The 19,644-nt window shown below is 38.8% G+C and overlaps 3 protein-coding genes across 5 annotated transcripts in view; all 3 read right to left on the bottom strand.

The window, feature by feature from the left end:
- The window catches only part of glis1a (GLIS family zinc finger 1a), a 29,793-nt gene extending 28,753 nt beyond the window's left edge, over positions 1 to 1,040 (bottom strand). For both annotated transcript variants that reach the window (XM_077228844.1, XM_077228836.1), the window contains exons 1-2: positions 960 to 1,040; positions 618 to 712 (exon numbers count right to left, since the gene is read on the bottom strand). The gene's annotated coding sequence lies outside the window, so the exon portion shown is untranslated. The remainder of the gene's footprint in view (positions 1 to 617; positions 713 to 959) is intronic.
- A 583-nt stretch (positions 1,041 to 1,623) lies between these two features.
- Positions 1,624 to 18,887, bottom strand: ndc1 (NDC1 transmembrane nucleoporin). Of its 2 annotated transcripts, XM_077228811.1 has the most exons (18): positions 17,983 to 18,887; positions 17,618 to 17,738; positions 17,045 to 17,146; positions 16,748 to 16,922; positions 16,270 to 16,399; positions 15,593 to 15,701; positions 15,451 to 15,502; positions 15,201 to 15,333; positions 15,021 to 15,113; positions 14,583 to 14,664; positions 14,339 to 14,503; positions 13,947 to 14,207; positions 12,167 to 12,279; positions 3,592 to 3,642; positions 2,899 to 2,962; positions 2,704 to 2,804; positions 2,456 to 2,616; positions 1,624 to 2,300 (listed from the first exon to the last, which is right to left on the bottom strand). In XM_077228811.1, exons 1-18 carry the CDS (start codon positions 18,019 to 18,021, stop codon positions 2,237 to 2,239), a joined length of 2,016 nt encoding a protein of 671 aa, XP_077084926.1. In that variant the 5' UTR covers positions 18,022 to 18,887; the 3' UTR covers positions 1,624 to 2,236. The 2 variants fall into 2 exon arrangements, with proteins under 2 accessions (XP_077084926.1, XP_077084936.1); XM_077228821.1 differs by lacking the exon at positions 3,592 to 3,642 and having other exon boundaries at positions 17,983 to 18,143.
- On the bottom strand, positions 18,763 to 19,644 carry LOC143737436 (uncharacterized). The gene has a single exon (XM_077228907.1). It carries the CDS (start codon positions 19,642 to 19,644, stop codon positions 18,895 to 18,897), a length of 750 nt encoding a protein of 249 aa, XP_077085022.1. The 3' UTR covers positions 18,763 to 18,894.

The raw sequence follows: 19,644 nt of genomic DNA on the forward strand, positions 1-19,644 counted from the left end.
TTTAATTCTAAATATTTATCCAAACTGAACCCCTAAGATGGACAAGGACTAGTAGGATGAATTCAAGTCCTCGTAAAAAATACAATGTAGGCTTTTACACAAAAAGGAAAAGGGCTAGAATAGCGTTTAGGTCAGTGGGAAACAAAAGCTCTTGAAAGAGACAGAAAAGTCTATAACCTAAACCATTTCATCATGTATTCAAAATCTCACCCGAAACAAAATAGCCATGGGAACCAGATGAAGATTGCAGCAGTTTTCATTATGTGCACTTTTCTCTTAATTGCCTGCTAAATTAAAACAGCCATAGGCTTTAACTGGATATTAAAATATGTTAATCGCAATAACCTTACCCTTTTTATTTCCCCATAGACAAATATCTCTCTAATTTCTATGATTTTAAGAAAATCGTTTAAGGTCAAAGGAACTTGAGTTAGAGATAATTTCTCAAAGATGAAAACGGTCATTTGCTCGTCAAACGTGACATCTTTCATTTACGGGTGAACCATCCCTTTTAGAGTTTCTTGAAGTCTTAACATATAAACTATACTTCATAAAGTATCTATAATATGACCAAGTGTGAAAGTTTGTGTTTACTAGTAAGAAAGATATTAGGCTACCTTTCTGTGAGTGGTTTCCAGGACATACAACCAAGCCTTTTATAAATCACAAAGCTGAACGTGCATTATTTTACAGGATCGAGTCTCATGTTTATCTAAAAAATAAGGAAAAGAAAAACATGTTTTGCAAGTAGACGACACACCAAAGAGCATTCTCATCTTCAGTAGCCTATGTGTAACAGCAAACATTAACATGAAACAAAACGATGAACTGAAAACATTTTATTCATTAGCCAAAAGTGCTGATCCCAAAATATGATGGTTTGACATTGATGTCGAAACAAAAACAAGTTCATAATTTAGTGTTGTTTTCATGCACGGTGGTAAAACTAGTGAACTTACCCGAAGTCGAATCACTGTTGGTCCACTGCTGCAGAAACGACACTATGTGTAAGACTCATCCATCCTTCCCTCAGAATGAAGACCAAACCCATAACCTTGAATTTGTTTCACCTCTTCCTCTAACAAAGCGGCTAAAAGTGAAACATAACGCCTTCTCGTTCTTAAAGCGTGTAAACCGTTATATTAATATAATATAATTGACAAAACTAATAGACACACATCATATGAGGGATATCGGCATAATGGTCTATAAAAGTGTAGCCTAATAGACTACTGATTTAGGCTAATGGAACATAGACTTCTGCAGGCGATTCATATTTACTTCACTTACGAACTATGAAACAAGAAATTATTTCTTTAAATCCATAATTATCCCAGATGACGTTTAAGGAATCACTATGGAAACATGTCATTTGTGTTTGGTGTTACAAATGAACATGTTGAGAAATACTTTGAAAAAAAAAATCTAAAAAGTTACCCTGCATGGAAGTTTACATAATATTCAGTGATAAAACACAATTATAATTAACTACATTACACAGTAAACACTGACATTTAATTCTAAATATAGCTGATGTGCAGCGCAGAATACAAACAGTGACATCTGCTGTATAATCGGAGGAACTGGACATTTAGAAAAATCTGCTAAATGCATCTGCAGCCATTTGCATGACATTTTAGAAAAGTTTATTTAATTACATGAAAGTAAATATTTGAGATTTAACCAAATAAACCAATCGATGATTTCTTGGCAAACAAATACCATGTAAACCAGATTAATAATGGAGCATAGTGAAAATTCATGAAACGCAAATGGGCCTTGATAATTTACCATCCAACCATAGTGCTGTTAAAAACATCACAAACATAGAACGTGAACAATAAATGACTCAAATGTAAAGTGTTGACCCCTCATTTTTGTTAAAGGTAGCATACTAAAATCTAAATATACTGCAAGATGAAAAGTGATGACATCTTAAACATTTCCTTAAATCCCCAACATGATTTTGAAATCCACCAGACTTAAACTCTCATCACATTCTAGTACACCAGGCTATGGAATTGTGTATGAAAGATGTAAATGTTACAGTTACTGGGATTTCAAGGGGAAATACAATGCAGCACCAGGCTGTAAAGCAATATACTTTATAAGGCTTTGAGTGATATACAGTGCTAAACCCCCATATATCAGACCTTTCAAAGAATCACATTGTCTCTTATCCCTCCTGACACACACATATTCAAAGACATCTGAGAGGACGAGGTTGTGTGGTGCACTATTCCTTGAATTCCAAGAACTGTTGAAGCCTTTTTCTATGTTCTGATGAAATATTCACAGCACTGTAAACAAAGAAAATGAACAATAAGATTGAGCGTAAACATGCACCACTGTACTGTAAAAAAAGATGATAAAGCTTTTTATTCAATACAGCAGGTTTAAGTCTATCCCGTTTACGTTTCACAACAATATTACTACAAAGAATGATGCGACTTACTTCAAGTGCTCTCCAAAAGTGGTAGTTATCTTGTAGATGGCCGTCTTTAGCGCAGCCCTCAGTGCAAACCTTAGAGTTTTGTAAGTGGAATCACCCATACTGCAGATTGTCCTTGCAGGTTTGCTGGAAGCATGTGGCAGTTTGAAGTGTCTGTCAACAGCCTACAATTAATAAGTAAGATTAACCAGATGAATGAGACTGCCCCCTTCACTTTTAACACTTTAATGTCCAAAACTAACTTGTTTTACCTCTAACAGGACTACTAAGCAGCTAAGAATACTAGGTAATGTAGTCTGCACCACTCCAAACTGATCCTCGGAGAAAGAGGCTGCCACCAGATGAGATAGTCCTAACAAATAGAAATAACAAAAGACTAAATAAATCATTCAAACAAATAAACATGCAAGATGGCATCTCTTAAAAATGAATCACTACTTTCTGACCTTGGAGAGCCCAGATATGAGCCTGGCTGTCAGCGAACAGAGCTTGGCTTGAGGCTTCTGGAAGCTGTTCAATTGAAAGAAACTTTTTAATATGGAAAAAGCATGATTCAGATACCTATACATTAGGTACAAAGCATAAATGAATAAAAATATGTAAAATGCTAAAAGACTCGTGCATTATAAATGTGATTTTTATTATATTGAGTCTGAAATAAATTTAATACGTGATTTAATGCATGCAAGAAGGTATATATACCGTAAACACACTGTATAAATGGATTCAAATGATTTGGAAGCCCTTCATCTGACAATCACAGTGAGAGAAACAACACTGGACTTGACTAAACCCCAACATACAGACCCAGTTTATCTACAGTTGCTCTAATAATGGTATTATAATGAATGGATAAGGATTAAACTGATTTTGTCTAAAGTAAAACTTTTAAAGCATAAACTGTAATATGCCACGTTTTTATTTAAAACTGTGTAAACTGGGTCACTATAATCCAACACTACAACTGACCTACATAACTAGAAGGACAGTGGAGACTAATGTTGTTAGTGTTAATTTAAACATGGGCAGAATCTAGACACATGCATTAATGATTGCTGCAACTAAAAATCTGTTGTGGGGACATGCAACATGCCATTGCAGACAGATCCTCCATTCAAGTAATGCATGCTTAACCTTACCTTGTTAAATAAATACACTATCAGCACCCGCTTTGCCAAAAAGCTTTTAACCTGGGCAGAACAATTGAGAGTATGACAGGAACATGAGTTAACAGGTGTCTCTAGGCCATGTCACGGTATCACACTGTAACGTGAACTGGCTTCTTTTTTTCCAGCAACCGAACTGGACACTCAAAAGCTTGTCATTTCAGTTCCTATGGATACACACTAGGGGTGGCACGATCCGCCTTTTTTGCCTCCGATACCTGGGACTCAGTATTGGCCGATACCGATCCGATCCAATACTAAAATAATAATAAAAAAACAGTGCCAAATTACCTAATAAACTGTATCTGTATGCCTCACTGTGGGGAAGAGTGTCACCCAAAGCTTGATTTAAACATTATTTTACTTACTTTGTAAAACAATATACAGACAAAATATATACTATATAATTAAAATACATTTATTTTAAAACTTTAAGAGCAACTTTTTAATGAAGCAGCAACATATTATTTTTCCACCTCAGATTGCCACCACTAACCTCCGACCAAATATTGTTTTGTGGTCTGGATCAGCACGCATTGTTCAACTGATAGAGTTAACAGTGCCAGGGGAGGATGCGGTAGATGAGGCATATGAGAGGACGAAACTGCGGTATGCTCATCTGGCCACTGAAGCAGAACAGCGAGGATGGAGAGTCCGTGTTTATCCAGTGGAAGTGGGTTGTCGAGGATTTGTGGCACACTCCACAACCCGGTTCCTCAGAGACGTCGGATTCAGTGGCCAAGAGTTGCGTCGCACAGTACAGAACTTATCTGAAGCAGCAGAAAGGAGCAGCAACTGGCTGTGGTTGAGACGGAAAGATTCTGGCTGGCAGTGTACAGGCTACCAAGCTACGGTTTCGAAGAATTCTTGAAAAACTCAGAGTCTGGTTGGTTGGTTGCTTGGTTTAGTTGTATAGTTTGCATAGTAGTTACAGTTATTACGTCCTGTGTATTTTGCGTGAATGAGGATTGGTGTTTGGACAGATATTGTGTTTTTCGGTAGTATGCCATACGGAACCGTTGCCACTGACCTGCTTTAACGACTGCAGTGGGGCTCGACAGCCTTAGTCAAACGGGTTGGCGCGTATGGTCGGGTTACGGAGATTGTTGGTAGGTCACATGTGAACTACGAGGAAGGAGCAACCTCAGCAGCAGGATGGATGTAAAGGTCAGTAAGCTGGGCTGAGTTGAGTGGGGGACGGAGGGGGGTGACTCTGGGACGCCAGAGTCACTGTCGAGCCCTCTTGAGGTGTCGTGGGCTAGTTGACGAAACACTGAGGACGGAAGGTGCCCACTTGAAGACCCTAGAGATGTCTCCTACTCAGCTCAATCCAGACGGTTGTCATGCTGATACATTGGGGAGACCGCACTGTGGTTGCAGCCGTTGTGTGTGCTGACGCGCTAAATACCCTGCAGCCATTAACACCAGACAGAAGGAGATTCACATCACCAGATGGAAAGAGGCGTAAATGAATGGAGAAGCATAGGTTACTGTAAAGCTATGTCTTAGTTGGTGCTTATCTTGGCGAAAGTCGAGTACAAATCAGCATGAAGTTTTAACATCTACTCTCGTGTAAAGGAAGTCATGATAGATTGGACAGAACAACTAAGGCCGTGTGTCCAAAGCGTTTTTTCACGCTCTTGGCGTAAAATTGTAATTGTTTTCAATGGGAGCGCCGCGTTTTTTAAACGCCATGAGCGTAACGAGGCGCTGAGCGTGTATTTAACGCTCAAGCGCTGAGCGCCCGGCATTTTTTACTGTTCGCCGAGAGTTGAAAAATGTTCAACTTTGGGTAAAACGCTGCGCTCATCGCTGTCACTTTTTAACCAGCAGTCCAATCACAGTGGTGGAGGGGCGGGACAAATATCACACAGACCAACTGTCACAACATTCTTTCTGTACAACGACGTCAACCAGCAGAGCTAACCGAACAAAATGGATGAAAAATAAATTTTTAGTATGAAACAAATTATCTGTGAAATCAGTTACAAGTAAACTGTGCTGTGGATATTCTGTATCATAGCAACGAATCGTTGCAACCGAAAAAACGCAGCGCTGCCAAAACGCTCTCAAGCGCCCACAGCTATGCGTTTTTAGCAGAGCGTCTAGCGTTTTCAGCCGGCTAAAAACGCTTTGGTGGACACACGGCTTAAGGCTATCAATAAAGTGCGCAAAAGTATTGTAATATGAAAGGCTCCAATTCAGAGCGGCAAGAAACCTTATGCGCATCCCGTGTGCAGAATGATGCGCTCGAAGCAATATGGAGTCACGGCGCGCAGCGCTTCGCATTGAAAAGTTCAAAGCACAAAAGTAAGATATACATATATTTCTTTATTCATTAGTTTGAGGCTTTTGACAGTTTTAAATTTCAGTTAATGTGTGCGTGAAGAACAATTATATCGCTCTCTACTCCAGTGTTGTGTTCCCTGATCAGTTGTGTTGTGATCTAACAGACACCCGGTAGAAAGTAACATGTGAAACTCCAGCACGTTGAAGTCCTTTTATGCAAACCATAGACCACATATGTCAGAGTCAAGGCCCGCGGGCCACATCCGGCCCGCGAGAAGGTTTTTTACGGCCCCTGGGATGATCTTGATTTATTATTAGAACCGGCCCGCAGACCGCAGCAAGCCGGCAGCCCGCAGATCTTTTACACGCACCAATACTACATTTCCCACAATGCAACGGTGACGCACCGAGCAGTAGGCTGCTTCATTTCAATATTTATTGGCACAGCAGTCGTCAGCATCACAGTAAAATTAACTTTCAGATACCCATCAAAAATGGCAAAACGGAAGGTGGACACTGAGAACCGGGGGTTTCAAACAAGGTGGGAGTCGGAGTATATGTTCACGGAGGTAGCTGGAAAACCTGTGTGTCTTCTGTGTGGAGAAAGTGTGGCGGTACTGAAAGAGTATAATCTGAGACGACATTATGAAACGAAACACGCGGACAAAAACAAGAATATGGACATGGAACAAAGGCTACAAAAGGCAGAGGAATTAAAATGAGGCCTCAAATCTCGACAGGCTCTGTTCAAAAAAGCCAAATCACAAGGCCAGGCTGCTGTCAAGGCCAGTTTTATTTTGGCAGAAGAGATCGCTAAATCAGCCCGGCCATTTACGGAGGGGGATTTCATCAAAAACTGCATGATTAAAGTTTGTGACGAAGTTTGCCCAGAAAAAAGGCAACTCTTTTTAAATGTGAGTCTGAGCAGAAACACCATTGCCGAGAGAGTAGACCAGTTGTCCATCAATCTAAAAGAGCAGCTTGTGAAAAAGGGAAAAGATTTCATTGCATATTCTTTGGCTGTGGATGAGAGCACCGACATTTCTGACATTGCCCAGTTGTCAATTTTCATCCGCGGAGTGGACTCCAGCCTAAGCGTGACAGAGGAGTTTTTGGCTTTACGTCCTATGCATGGCACAACTACGGGGCATGATTTGTATGAAGAGGTGTCAAGATGTGTAAATGAGATGGAGCTGCCTTGGGAAAAACTCGTGGGTTTGACAACCGACGGAGCACCTGCGATGTGTGGACACAGGAGCGGACTGGTGGCGAAGATACGGGAAAAGATGCAAGAGGAAAACGCGACAGGTGAGCTGACAGCTTATCATTGTATCATACACCAGGAAGCGTTGTGCGGTAAAGCCTTGAAAATGGAGCATGTAATGAGCATCATCACGCGCACAGTTAACTTTATCAGAGCCAAAGGTTTGAATCACCGCCAGTTCAAGGCATTTCTGACGGAGTTAGAAACGGAGCATGGTGATTTGCCTTATCACACAGAGGTGCGATGGCTAAGCCAGGGAAAGGTGCTTCAAAGATGTTTCGAGCTTCGTGAGGAGATTTGTCTGTTCTTGGACAGCAAAGGGAAAGACACAACACAACTCCGAGACGAAATTTTTCTGTGTGAAATGGCTTTTCTGTGTGACATTACGAGTCATCTGAATGCAATGAACTTGCAGCTGCAGGGTCGGGATCGTGTCATCTCTGATATGTACAGTACAGTGAAGGTATTTAAAACCAAACTGACTCTGTGGGAGACGCAGATGCGGAAAGAAAATTTGAGCTACTTTCCCAGCTGCCAGACCATGAAAGAGAAGCTCTCTACCAGTGCGTTCCCGAGCGCACAGTTGGCTGATAAAATAGGTATGCTTGCCGCTGACTTTCGACGCCGATTTGCTGACTTTGAAGCACAAAAAAGCAGGTTGGAACTGCTCGGTAACCCATTTGCTGTTGACGTGGAAAGCTTACCACCAAACCTCCAAATGGAGTTGATTGACCTCCAATGCAATGATGCACTGAGGGCAAAATATGCGGCAGTGGGTGCTGCGGAGTTCGCCCGTTTCCTCCCCGACACAATGCCCCAGCTGCGCATCCAGGCTGCTCAAACGTTGTCTATGTTTGGCAGCACATACCTGTGTGAACAACTGTTTTCTTTGATGAACCTGAACAAAACATCACACAGAAGTCGACTTACTGCTGAACACCTCCACTCAATTCTGAGGATTTCCTCAGCTCAGAGCCTTACCCCGAACATTGATGAACTTGTGGAAAAGATGGGACACCACCAAGTATCACCCTCAACCTCAAACAAGTGAACATTACTGTGCAATCACATATTTAGAGTTTTTACTCAGTTCAAGTTTAAAAATTAAAGTTTAATATTTGTTTTCACTGCATGTTACTTCTCCTTAAACAAAGTGTTGTTTTTGATTAATAGATTTCGGCACTTTATTTTATTGTATTTCAATCCAATTATATTTTAAAAATATTTCAGTTGAGTGGATGATAGAAAATTGCTATTATTGTTTTTTTCTTTGAAGTAAATTTAGCCCACTTTTGCTAAAATAGAAAATATAGGCTACTGATGGTGCCTTGAATACCGGTTTCTTTCATTTAATGTTCATGTTATGGGGATTTTTATATAAAGGAAATTTGTCTTTTGTGTCTGTTGAAAATTAAAGATTACTGACAGAGCCATAAGAAAATATTGCTTTATTTATCTGATCATATTGGAATATATTTGTTAGGTTTTCAGTAGGTTCAATTAGGTTCACTAGACTATATGCGTCATTTAAAAATTTTTCAATGAACATTCGAACAGTCCGGCCCTCGGCTTGTAGCTAAATTTTTTATTTGGCCCTCCGTCCATTTGACTTTGACACCCCTGATCTAACAGAACACAAGTTGTTTATTTTTCACAACATTATGTGCTTATTTTTTAATTAACGAAATGTCAATCTTCATCTTTATAACAGAAGATACAATACAACAATCTTCAAGATACAGTAAATCTTCAAATGTGTAACAGATTTAGTCACTAATCACACGTTTATATTAATTTCTGTTTAAATACTGGGTGCATGGAGGAAGCCTATATTCAAGCGCATGCATAAATCTTGCCGCAAAAGCAGGCTAGTGATAATAAATATGTCTTAAAAAAATGATTAGTGTCAGCTGCAAACATATCTCCATACATCTCCGCTGTAAAGTGGATGCGCCTTTAGAAAGAAATGCACCTTTCATACGGATTACATAATCAGATGATATTTGCTTTCGATTAGAATTTTTTCGTTTAAAAGTGGACATTTCAATCTTTATATAGATATATTTATCATGTATGAGAGGCTGGTATAAGCTGTGTTTCTGTTTATTTTTGAGACACGCTCCAGTTCACGGAGACGATGAAAGCGCGCCCTGATTGTTTTATTTTATTTTACAAAAGCACAACTTTTTTTGTTATTGTGAGTTTACACACATAAAAGTAAAATTGCGACTGATGCATTATTCTTTTCCTTGTGGCCAGAAATTATAGAGTATTTTAAGTTCTTTCCACTGTTTATACTCAACAGCAGTGCAAAATATGAAAAGACAATGCAGAAAAGCAGAGCGCATGTGGCGGAAGACAAAACTTGTAGTCCATTATAACATCTACAAAGACAGCATCCATGCTTTCAATAAGGAACTAAGCAAAGCTAGACAGACTTTTTTCTCGAATATTATAAACAGCAATATAAACAACACGCGCACTCTTTTTGCTACTGTAGAGAGACTGACAAACCCCCCAAGCCAGATTCCCAGTGAAATGCTCTCAGTGAGAAAGTGCAGTGAGTTTGCTTCTTTCTTCTCTGAGAAAATCAATAATATCAGAAAGGTGATCAGCTCATCCTTGAGTTGCGCTGGGGTCAGGCAGATCAAACAACAGCACGAGAAAGTAGCCACTATGTCTGATTTCGAAGAAATTGATGGCAAAATTTTGGAAGAAACCGTACAGCAACTAAAAACATCAACCTGCGCCCTTGATGCACTTCCCACATCTTTTTTCAAAAATGTGTTACACAGCTTAGAAGCAGATCTCCTAGAAGTGGTAAATGCCTCACTTCTCTCTGGGAGTTTTCCGACCTCCCTGAAAACTGCTGTTGTCAAGCCCCTCCTGAAAAAGAGCAATCTGGATAAGACCATATTAAACAACTATAGACCGATCTCAAATCTTCCTTTCATAGGCAAGATCATTGAAAAAGTTGTCTTCAATCAGCTGAACAAATTCTTAAGCTCGAATGGATACTTTGACCATTTTCAATCTGGTTTCCGACCGCACCACAGTACAGAGACCGCGCTCATAAAGATAATAAATGATATTCGCTTAAATACTGATACAGGCAAATTATCAGTGCTGGTACTACTCGACCTCAGTGCTGCATTTGACACTGTCGATCACAAAATACTTCTTGACAGGCTGGAAAACTGGGTCGGGCTTTCTGGGATAGTCCTAAAATGGTTCAGGTCATACTTAGGAGGCAGAGGTTATTATGTGAGTATAGGAGACCATAAGTCTGAGTGGACATCCATGACATGCGGAGTCCCTCAAGGCTCAATTCTTGCGCCACTCCTATTCAACCTGTACATGCTCCCAATGAGCCAAATAATGAGAAAGAACCAAATCGCTTACCATAGCTATGCAGACGACACACAGCTCTACTTAGCCCTATCGCCTAACGATTACAGCCCCATTGACTCCCTTTGCCAATGCATTGATGAAGTAAACAATTGGATGTGCCAAAACTTTCTTCAGTTAAACAAAGACAAAACTGAAGTCATTGCGTTTGGAAACAAAGATGAAGTTCTCAAGGTGAACGCATACCTTCAGTCTAGGGGTCAAACAACTAAAAATCAAGTCAGGAATCTGGGTGTGTCTCTGGAGTCAGACCTTAGTTTCAGTAGTCATGTCAAAGCAATAACTAAATCAGCATATTATCACCTGAAAAATATTGCAAGAATTAGATGCTTTGTTTCCAGTCAAGACTTAGAAAAACTTGTGCATGCTTTCATCACCAGTAGGGTGGATTATTGTAATGGACTTCTCACTGGCCTTCCCAAAAAGACCATAAGACAGTTGCAGCTCATACAGAACGCTGCTGCCAGGATTCTGAGCAGAACCAGAAAATATGAACACATCACACCAGTCCTCAGGTCTTTACACTGGCTGCCAGTTACATTTAGGATTGATTTTAAAGTATTATTACTGGTATATAAATCATTCAATGGCCTAGGACCTCAATACATTGCAGATATGCTCACTGAATATAAACCCAACAGATCACTCAGATCATTAGGATCACATCGGCTAGAAATACCAAGGGTTCACTCTAAGCATGGCGAGTCTGCTTTTAGCTACTATGCCAGCCGCAGCTGGAACCAGCTTCCAGAAGAGATCAGATGTGCTCCTACAGTAGTCACATTCAAATCCAGACTCAAAACACATCTGTTTAGCTGTGCATTTACTGAATGAGCACTGTGCCACTGTTCGTCCGACTGTTTGCACTGTATTTTATTTTATGTTTTAATTATTCTGATTTCTGTATTTTATCTTTTATTCTAAACTGTTTTAATTATTCTGATTTCTTTTGATTATTTTAATTTCTTCTATGTAAAGCACTTTGAATTACCATTGTGTATGAAATGTGCTATATAAATAAACTTGCCTTGCCTTGCCTATAGGAAAATGCAAGTAGCCTAATCGCACCGGTGCCTCCATGTAATACATTGTGCGCTCCACACTCCGCACAAACACTTTGATATGCGCCTAATAATAGCGAACATTTATATAGGTTAACGTTAGAGCGAGCGGCCATACCATACGGATAAGTCCTTTACATGTTTAACAAATCAAATCATGCATTTTCTACATACCGCGAGTAAGCGCTGCTCTAGTTTGAAAAAGGCTGCTGAGGCGAGACGGTAAAACATAACCAGTTTAATGAGAAAGGGGCCCCACTAAGGGGAATGCAGAGATGTTGCTGCGTCTTTATATTAACATTCCTGATTGTTTGAATGATCAGCCCTCGGGCAATTGCCTGGCTTACTTGCCTTATTGCGGCGCCTCTGGATACCCGATCCGGCAAATATTGGTAGTATCGAAGCAATACCGATACTGAGTATCGGATCGGCGCACCCCTAATACACACACTTGGAAACCAAGAAAACCCTATGAAATAATAAAGTCTTCATTTACAGGTCAGTTGGAATTAGATGAAGATTCTACCTGTTCTCTCCTGTTCTGCATCCACTGGGTCAGGAAGCTGGGTTTCTGATTGGCTGCAGGAGGACTAGGAACGGTGGCTGGGAAGGCCAGAGGACTGCCATTGGTTTGTGACTCTAAAATGAAAAAGAAATAAGCTATGTTATATCACAATATGATAGAGAATTATTGTCTACAAGTGTTTAAATTTGTTTTTGGCTTCTTAAAACGATTTACAAACAAACACAGAAGTCCACAGATCCACATGAACTCCAATAACATGACACTTAAAAATACATAATACAATACCTTTTAAATCGTTATAATAAAAATCTTATAAAATCCTATATTTTTTCATTATGTTAAATAATGAATAAATAAAATAAATTACTGATACTAATTAAAAAAATGTAGTAAAAAAATTACTCAAATTATTTATTATAAATTGATTTAAATGTTAAAATGTAGTTATAATTCAATATGAATTAAATTATTTTTTAACTTTATGTTAATTATCTATTATTTAACCATGAAAATTATAGAAATAATTATTTTCATTGTTAAATATTAGCTAATTAAATAAAGGTATAGGTACAGAATATAATGATTCTATTAAAAAAATATATAAAATTACCATTATTATATTTTAAGAGTTACTGTTAATGCATACATAAATATACACACACACTAGGTATGTAACGATTCACTCAAATCACGATGCGATACGATACGATTCACAATACTGGTTTCACGATACGATTTTCTTACGATTTTTTTAACAAGTGATTCATTTAAGAAATTATAAATGAAAAAGTGTCCCTTTTATTAGTTCCCAGACAAAATGCTGCACATTTCTTTTTCATTTAAAAATATATTTGTCAAATAAAAAAACTACATTGAAATTTAAAAAAAAAATCCCTTCAAGGTTGTTTTAACTCAGTCTTTCTGTCTGTCTGGTCAAGAGGGTGGACACTGGTACCTTCCCACACTAAGTAAAAGACTATGTAAAATTAGTACCACATTTAGAGGGGTTTTAATTTTGTTATCATTTGTATCATTACACTAGCAAGAGTAAAAAACAACAACACAGATTTAGAAAAATATGCCATAACCATCAATAAATTATATATAAAATATATATATATATATATATATATATATATATATATATCCATGTACACATTTAGAGAAAGAGATAGTAAAATAAATACAACACCTGGTTGCCACGGAAACACTGATGCACCTTGTGATCTCCGTGGCTCTCGCACTTGTCGTATTAATGCCTTTTACATGAAAACGGAGGTGACTTGTGCTTCTCACGGTGGTGATTATTATTAGTCTACGGAAAGTTAAAATGCCGCCACAGCTCCGATTTGAATGAGTCAATATCTACACTTGCCGTCGCCATGTGTTTGACGGCGCGTGCACACCAGTCTATGGCACACACTGGCGCGGCGCGAGCGGAACAAACTGAGCGTTTTCAGTTCATTCCTGTGGAAGTTGAGCTTGGCTCACACAAGCTCAAGTTCCATGAATGAAGTGAAAACACTCGCTGGCTTCGCGCCAGTGTGTGCTTGCTGCTATTGTGCCTGTAAAGCGAGGTTCACAACTTCACAGTAAACGCCCCTGCTTAAAACGTGTATCGCGATTCGTTTAACATTTCAACCGACTTGAATCGTCACACATTTTTATCGATTTTCAACCGGTTGCGAGTAAATCATTACATACCTAACACACACACATATATATCTTCCCAAGGTTACATATTGCTTGAATAATTTGAATTTTTTTTTATTGAGATCACCTGTGGAGGCACTCCAAAGTTTGGGACCCCTCCTCATGACGTGGGGGCTTTGTACAGTACCAAACCAGGGAGACTGGGGTTCCTGTTGGCCAACCAGTCGTCGGATAACGGGAGAAGAGAAAGGGCTGTCCACGTCTGGGGTGAAAGGAGCCGTCAGAGCGCTGTGCGCACCCCCCACCGATGACTTGAAGACTGAACCAGGGGTCCTTAGCGGGACACTGAGTCGAGGAGTCTCAGGAATGTCCTCTGTTCCTGACATCACTACAGATGAAAGAAAGAAAAAAACATTCACCCTCTCTGGAGCAGTTTGATTCCTCTAACATGTCACCAAAGGCAGTGCTGGACTCACTGGTCATTTTTGCCCTTGTTGGATTTAATCCAAGCGGCCTTACCTGAGCTGCTTGAACAGGCTGATCTGGTGTCACTGCTGGCAGATTGAGATTTGACTCGGCCATTAGAGGCAACCGCATCCTGATGAGCCACCAGTCTTTGTGTCAGCTCAGTCAGCAAAGACAGACATTCCTTACTGATGGCATTCCAGTTATGAGGGTGACCACCTTCGTGTACAGGTTACATTAGTTTACCAGAGATGAAAAGGAATAAGTTTAGAGTTCTTTCAAAGTTTTTAGTTTGTACCTGGCTGACTCAGACTGAAGACTTCCAGTCTACGTGAGGGAGAGTGTTGCGATAACAAAGCCAGGTCTTGCAGAGCCAAAAACTGTGAAACAGACAGTTAATCAGTTAAGGATCTATAAAATCTGCAAACCAGCATCAATAATGACATTCAGGATTCGTATTTTCCAGTTGGTAATAACGAAAATAACAAAACAGCAAACTTCGATTGCAAATTATTTAAATAATTATTTTTACTGAGGTTGTAATTACAAAAAGAAATATTCAACAGATATTTTTTCAGATATAAATTATAGTTTGAAGAAAAAAAAAAATTACATTTACCATAGAAATTCCCAAAACGTAATGTGTTATTTATTTCCATGAGCCTGGAAATCATGATTTGAAAATTCCCTGACCCTGGAGTTTTTCTGAAAATGAAGAAAACAAAACAAAACTGACCTTCATGACTGAAGTGTTCTTCTCAGACAAAACTTTGGGCAGACACTGCTCTGCATCCTCAGTAAATGTGGACTGCACTGGAAAACTGTAGGCCTGAAGATCCACAACGAGCCATTAGAATCATTTTCAAAACAGGTACTAGTGTAATGCCAATTGCTTTGATATATCCAAGAATCAAACCTCTGTGACATAAATCCTGAAGAGAAGCACAGTGAGGTACCAGGTTAGATACAGGAAAGTGCCACTGATCGCCAGGTGGTAGAGGAGGGAGAAGTCTAGAAGTCCGGTCAATGAATCTAGTGGTTGGAGAGAACTAAAGTAGCAAAAGGGATGTAAAGATTCATGAATATAAGTTGATTTTACTATATAAATATCATATTAGTAAACATTACATATTCCAGTTTTGGTAGACTGTGGTTCCAAATCTGACCTGTCTATCTGTAGATTAAGTGTGCTGGCGATCCAGGTCTTAGGAACATAACCTAAATAAGTCAAATCAACATTTAAAGAGAATCTAACAGGAAAATAGATGAATTTTAGAGTATGTATCTCTGATCATCAATGTAACTTACCAAAAAAGAAATAGAGAGCAGCAAAATTCCTGGCTGAATATAAGGATTGAATAACACTGCACTTCACCACCGCTGGTAGACAGCCCTTGAACCGTGGATATTTGTATTGCTTCACAACCAATGTGGGAGAGACCAAGGAGTTTTCCATTGATAACTTATTGACAGCATTAATGATTCAGCTAATTCTTATTCAAACCTTCTAAAGACTTTTGTAACTATCAAATCTTTCATGAATATAAGACAATAGAAATAGTGGTGGACTGATGTATATCTGAGGCCGATATATTGGCTGATATTTGGTATTTTTTAAATTACCAGCTTTGACCGATACATTTTTCCGATTGGCCGGAAAGACTCAAAAACAGGACTATTATTTTGACAGTGTTGTGAACCTAGCACCCTCACAGACAGAACTTTTAAACAACAACTGTAAATTAAGATTCATTAATCTTTGTCTCATAACTGAAAGGCAAATTATTAACTTTTTTCACTTACTATGGCAAAAATGCATTTATATCATTTAAACAAGTATTTGAATGTCTAATAAATAATTGGATTACAGAATCAAAAAGTTTCTATCTAAAGTTTTAAAAAAAAAAGTTTATATAAAAAAAATCTGTATCAGTCGACCACTATGCATGACATTTAACAACTGATCTGAAGAGACAAATACTTACTTGTATGGGTTGAAAGGACACATAGTACATATTTTGAACCACTCCCAAAAAACTATGACTGTATCCCATGAAGGCCCCAGCCAGGAGAAGAAACAGATGATACTCATTCAGACAGGTCACGAATTCATCACTTGAAAAGCCCACATAAAATAAAGGACAGTCATTTCAGTTATTGGTAGAAATTGCATAGAGTAACAAAAACATTTATCATTAAAAACCAAGCGCAGACAGAGAATGCATTTCATTTGCAATGTAGAGGTGCACTTGGCCTATATTAGGGTAAGAATGACCTCCGGTAATTTTGAGATACGATTACACAGTGTTAATTAAAACAACTTAAGATATCTGTATGTGTGTCAATCTCTTCGTCTGGGGAAGAAAGAACCGCAGTGCCTAGAATACAATTATCGAAACATGATCCTCTGAGCATGTCGAAGGATCAGTGAGTGTGGGACGAACAGAATCCGTCATAACACACCTCTCACTTTGCCTGCATGGAGTTCCTAGAGTGCTGTAACGTCCACCGATGATAACAGAAGCACACCACATTACCAACATGCCCATGGTGCAGTAGACCAAAGAATGGACACACTGTCGCGGGTGGAGCACTGTCCCCAGAAGAGCCATACGTGAACACCGAATGGAAGGAACCACTAACAGAAACACAAAGAGTGAAATAAACAATCAGCATCACGTGTAATTCAATACAAAAATTACTAAATTAAATTATTTCGCATTTTCATGAAAGACAGATCTATTTGGTCAATTCACTCACAAGTGTAGAACTCCAGGTTGAAAAAGCCAATCATCAGAACCACTCCACAAAGCACGACAAGGGAAAAGATGGTGCTCGAAGCCGTAAGAAGACTTGTGCATTCTGAAAGCAATGTTTGAGATGCTGACTAAAGGGCAATTTAGATGTTTATTACATGAAGCCAAAAAAATAAGGCCTCCAGATTACTGACATGATCAAAACACTGCTGAAATACCTGTTGCAAAGAATCTACTGCATGCCTTCTGTCATCTGATTGAAAATTCATACTTTTTTGGCAAATAAAAGGCATTTTAGTATGTGTATTGGAAAAAACACTATGCAAATAAATGTGAATTTGCTTTTTTTCCCCTCCTAGTTTGAGCTCCATTTTCTCGCTATATCATACTATATGGGCAATAAAAACAAATATGCATTGAACTTAAAATAAAAATCTTTAATTTATTTCACATGTCAGAATTTACGAGGTTTAGCACTGCTTATATGAATAATGAAGTCACACTCCAGCATTTCTCGGTATCAGTAACTTGTAATTATGCAGTTTGTAAAATGACCTTTTCTTGCTCCTTTCCTCACCTGAAATCCATTGGATGGGGTGAAACAGGCTGAATCTACTCAAGAGCACAAAGACTGCAGTTGTCACTAGCAAGAGAAGCACTGACCATGCAATACTCGCCATCGCCCTCCATATTACAACCTGAAAATAAAGATGAGAATTTGGTTTTGTACAGGCGCATTTCATACACCTTCTCAAACACAATCTTTCTACGATTATACTTTTAAAAGTTAACTCGAATTCATTACAAATAACTAATAAAATGTAATACTCTAGCAATTTTTCAGAAACAGACACGAGAGCACACAAAACTAACGTTACCAACCAAAGTTGGTTGGTTACCGTCCAGTTCTTTAAATACAGTTTATATTTAACCAGTCCTTACCTTTTTTATAAACCAACAGTTCTGTTTGATCGAAAACATTTTGTCATGCTTGTTTCAGTTCTGCATCACTTGAGTAAAATCCATATCAACATGGCAAAAGTGAGGATAGTACCCGCGCCACACATTCGAAGGACCTCATAAGGACCGCTGCGAGTGCGTCCGACTTACTGCCTGAGTACAATCACACTTAAAGTGACAGTTCACCCAAAAATTTAAATTGTGTCATTATTTCCTCACCCCTCATGTAGTCCCAGACCTGTATATATGACTTACGTTCTTAAGTCATATATTAAGATAAAAGAAAATATTATGATAAATGTCTGAGAATTGCGTTAATGGAAGTCAATGTTAACAAAAACTGTTTGGTTATACACATTCTTCAAAATATCTAATTTTGTATTCTGCAGAGAAATAAAGTCGTCATACGGGTTTGGAACAACATGAGGTCGAGTAAATGATGATATTTTGGGTAGATTTTCCCTTTAAACAATGTAATTCGGCGCAAATCAATTATAGTCATTAATTCTTTTACTTGATTTTAAAATATAGTGGAGCATATTTTTTATAAATTAATTACATATAGATTAATGACTTGTCCTATCAATTAGCCTGCATTATCCTAATTAAATAAAGGAAAGCTGAATAAAAATGAATACATTGTAGCCTATATTTAATGTTAAACAGTAATTCCTAATGTTGTGAGCATTACATCAAATAGCAGTCTAAAAATGTAACAATGAACCGACACATAAGAAATAAATCTGGTAATTACACAGTCTTCAAATATTCATATCATGTTATTTCTTCATTATTATTTTTAAAAAAACAACATATGTGTTTTATAGTATTATTTAGAGCAGCCTATAATGATGCGTAGACAGACAAAACAAATGTTTCATGGAATAATAACTGTCAGTTGTGTATTCCTTTCGCTTCATTCTGAATCAACGCGTTTTTCTCTCGATGAGTGCCGTTTGCTAACGTGATGCTGCGTCTCTCCAGATTAGTTCTGCTTTTGTCGATCTCTCTGCGGGTCTTGGTCTCAAACGCATTAGTGGGTAATATCTGGGTTGAACTGATGGACATCTCCGTCTGGATGCCTTTATGCACCACCGGCTTTTGTCCGGGTCTCTGCGGTATTGCGGGCAGGGACAGCTGTTCCCGCTGAGCCTTCTTGTCCTCCCAGAGCTTCAGAAGACGCCGCTGATTGTTTGTCATTTCCTTCAGGTTCTGTTGCAGGGAATGGACCTGGTCCTCCAGTAGAGTTTTTGAGGTGACAGTGTTCGCCAGTTCAGACGTTAGTTCATCAATGGTCAAACTTAACTTTCCCGCTTTTTCAACAAGTGAACTGCACTCGCGCTCCTTCTCATGCAGGTCGTTGATTATATCCTTGGTGGTTTTACCGTGAAATTTGGGACTGGACTCTAAACCAATTTCAGCCCTCAGAATCTTCACTTGTTTCCGCAGCTCCTTGTTGTCCACAGCCAATTGCTTGAGTTTCTGTTTGAGAGCTTCGGTTGATCTCATTCGAGACTCGTATTGTCTCATCTTCTCCCTCATCACATTCTCGCGGTGCAAAGCATCGTCTCTTTCCTTGCGGCACTTTTCCAGAAGCTTTGAAGTTTCGTATTTGGACACCTTTTCCGCTTTCCCAGCCATCAT

Source organism: Siphateles boraxobius, unplaced genomic scaffold (genome assembly GCF_051911475.1).
Source record: "Siphateles boraxobius isolate OS27281-9 unplaced genomic scaffold, OSU_SipBor_1 1, whole genome shotgun sequence".
NCBI classification, from domain to species: domain Eukaryota; kingdom Metazoa; phylum Chordata; class Actinopteri; order Cypriniformes; family Leuciscidae; genus Siphateles; species Siphateles boraxobius.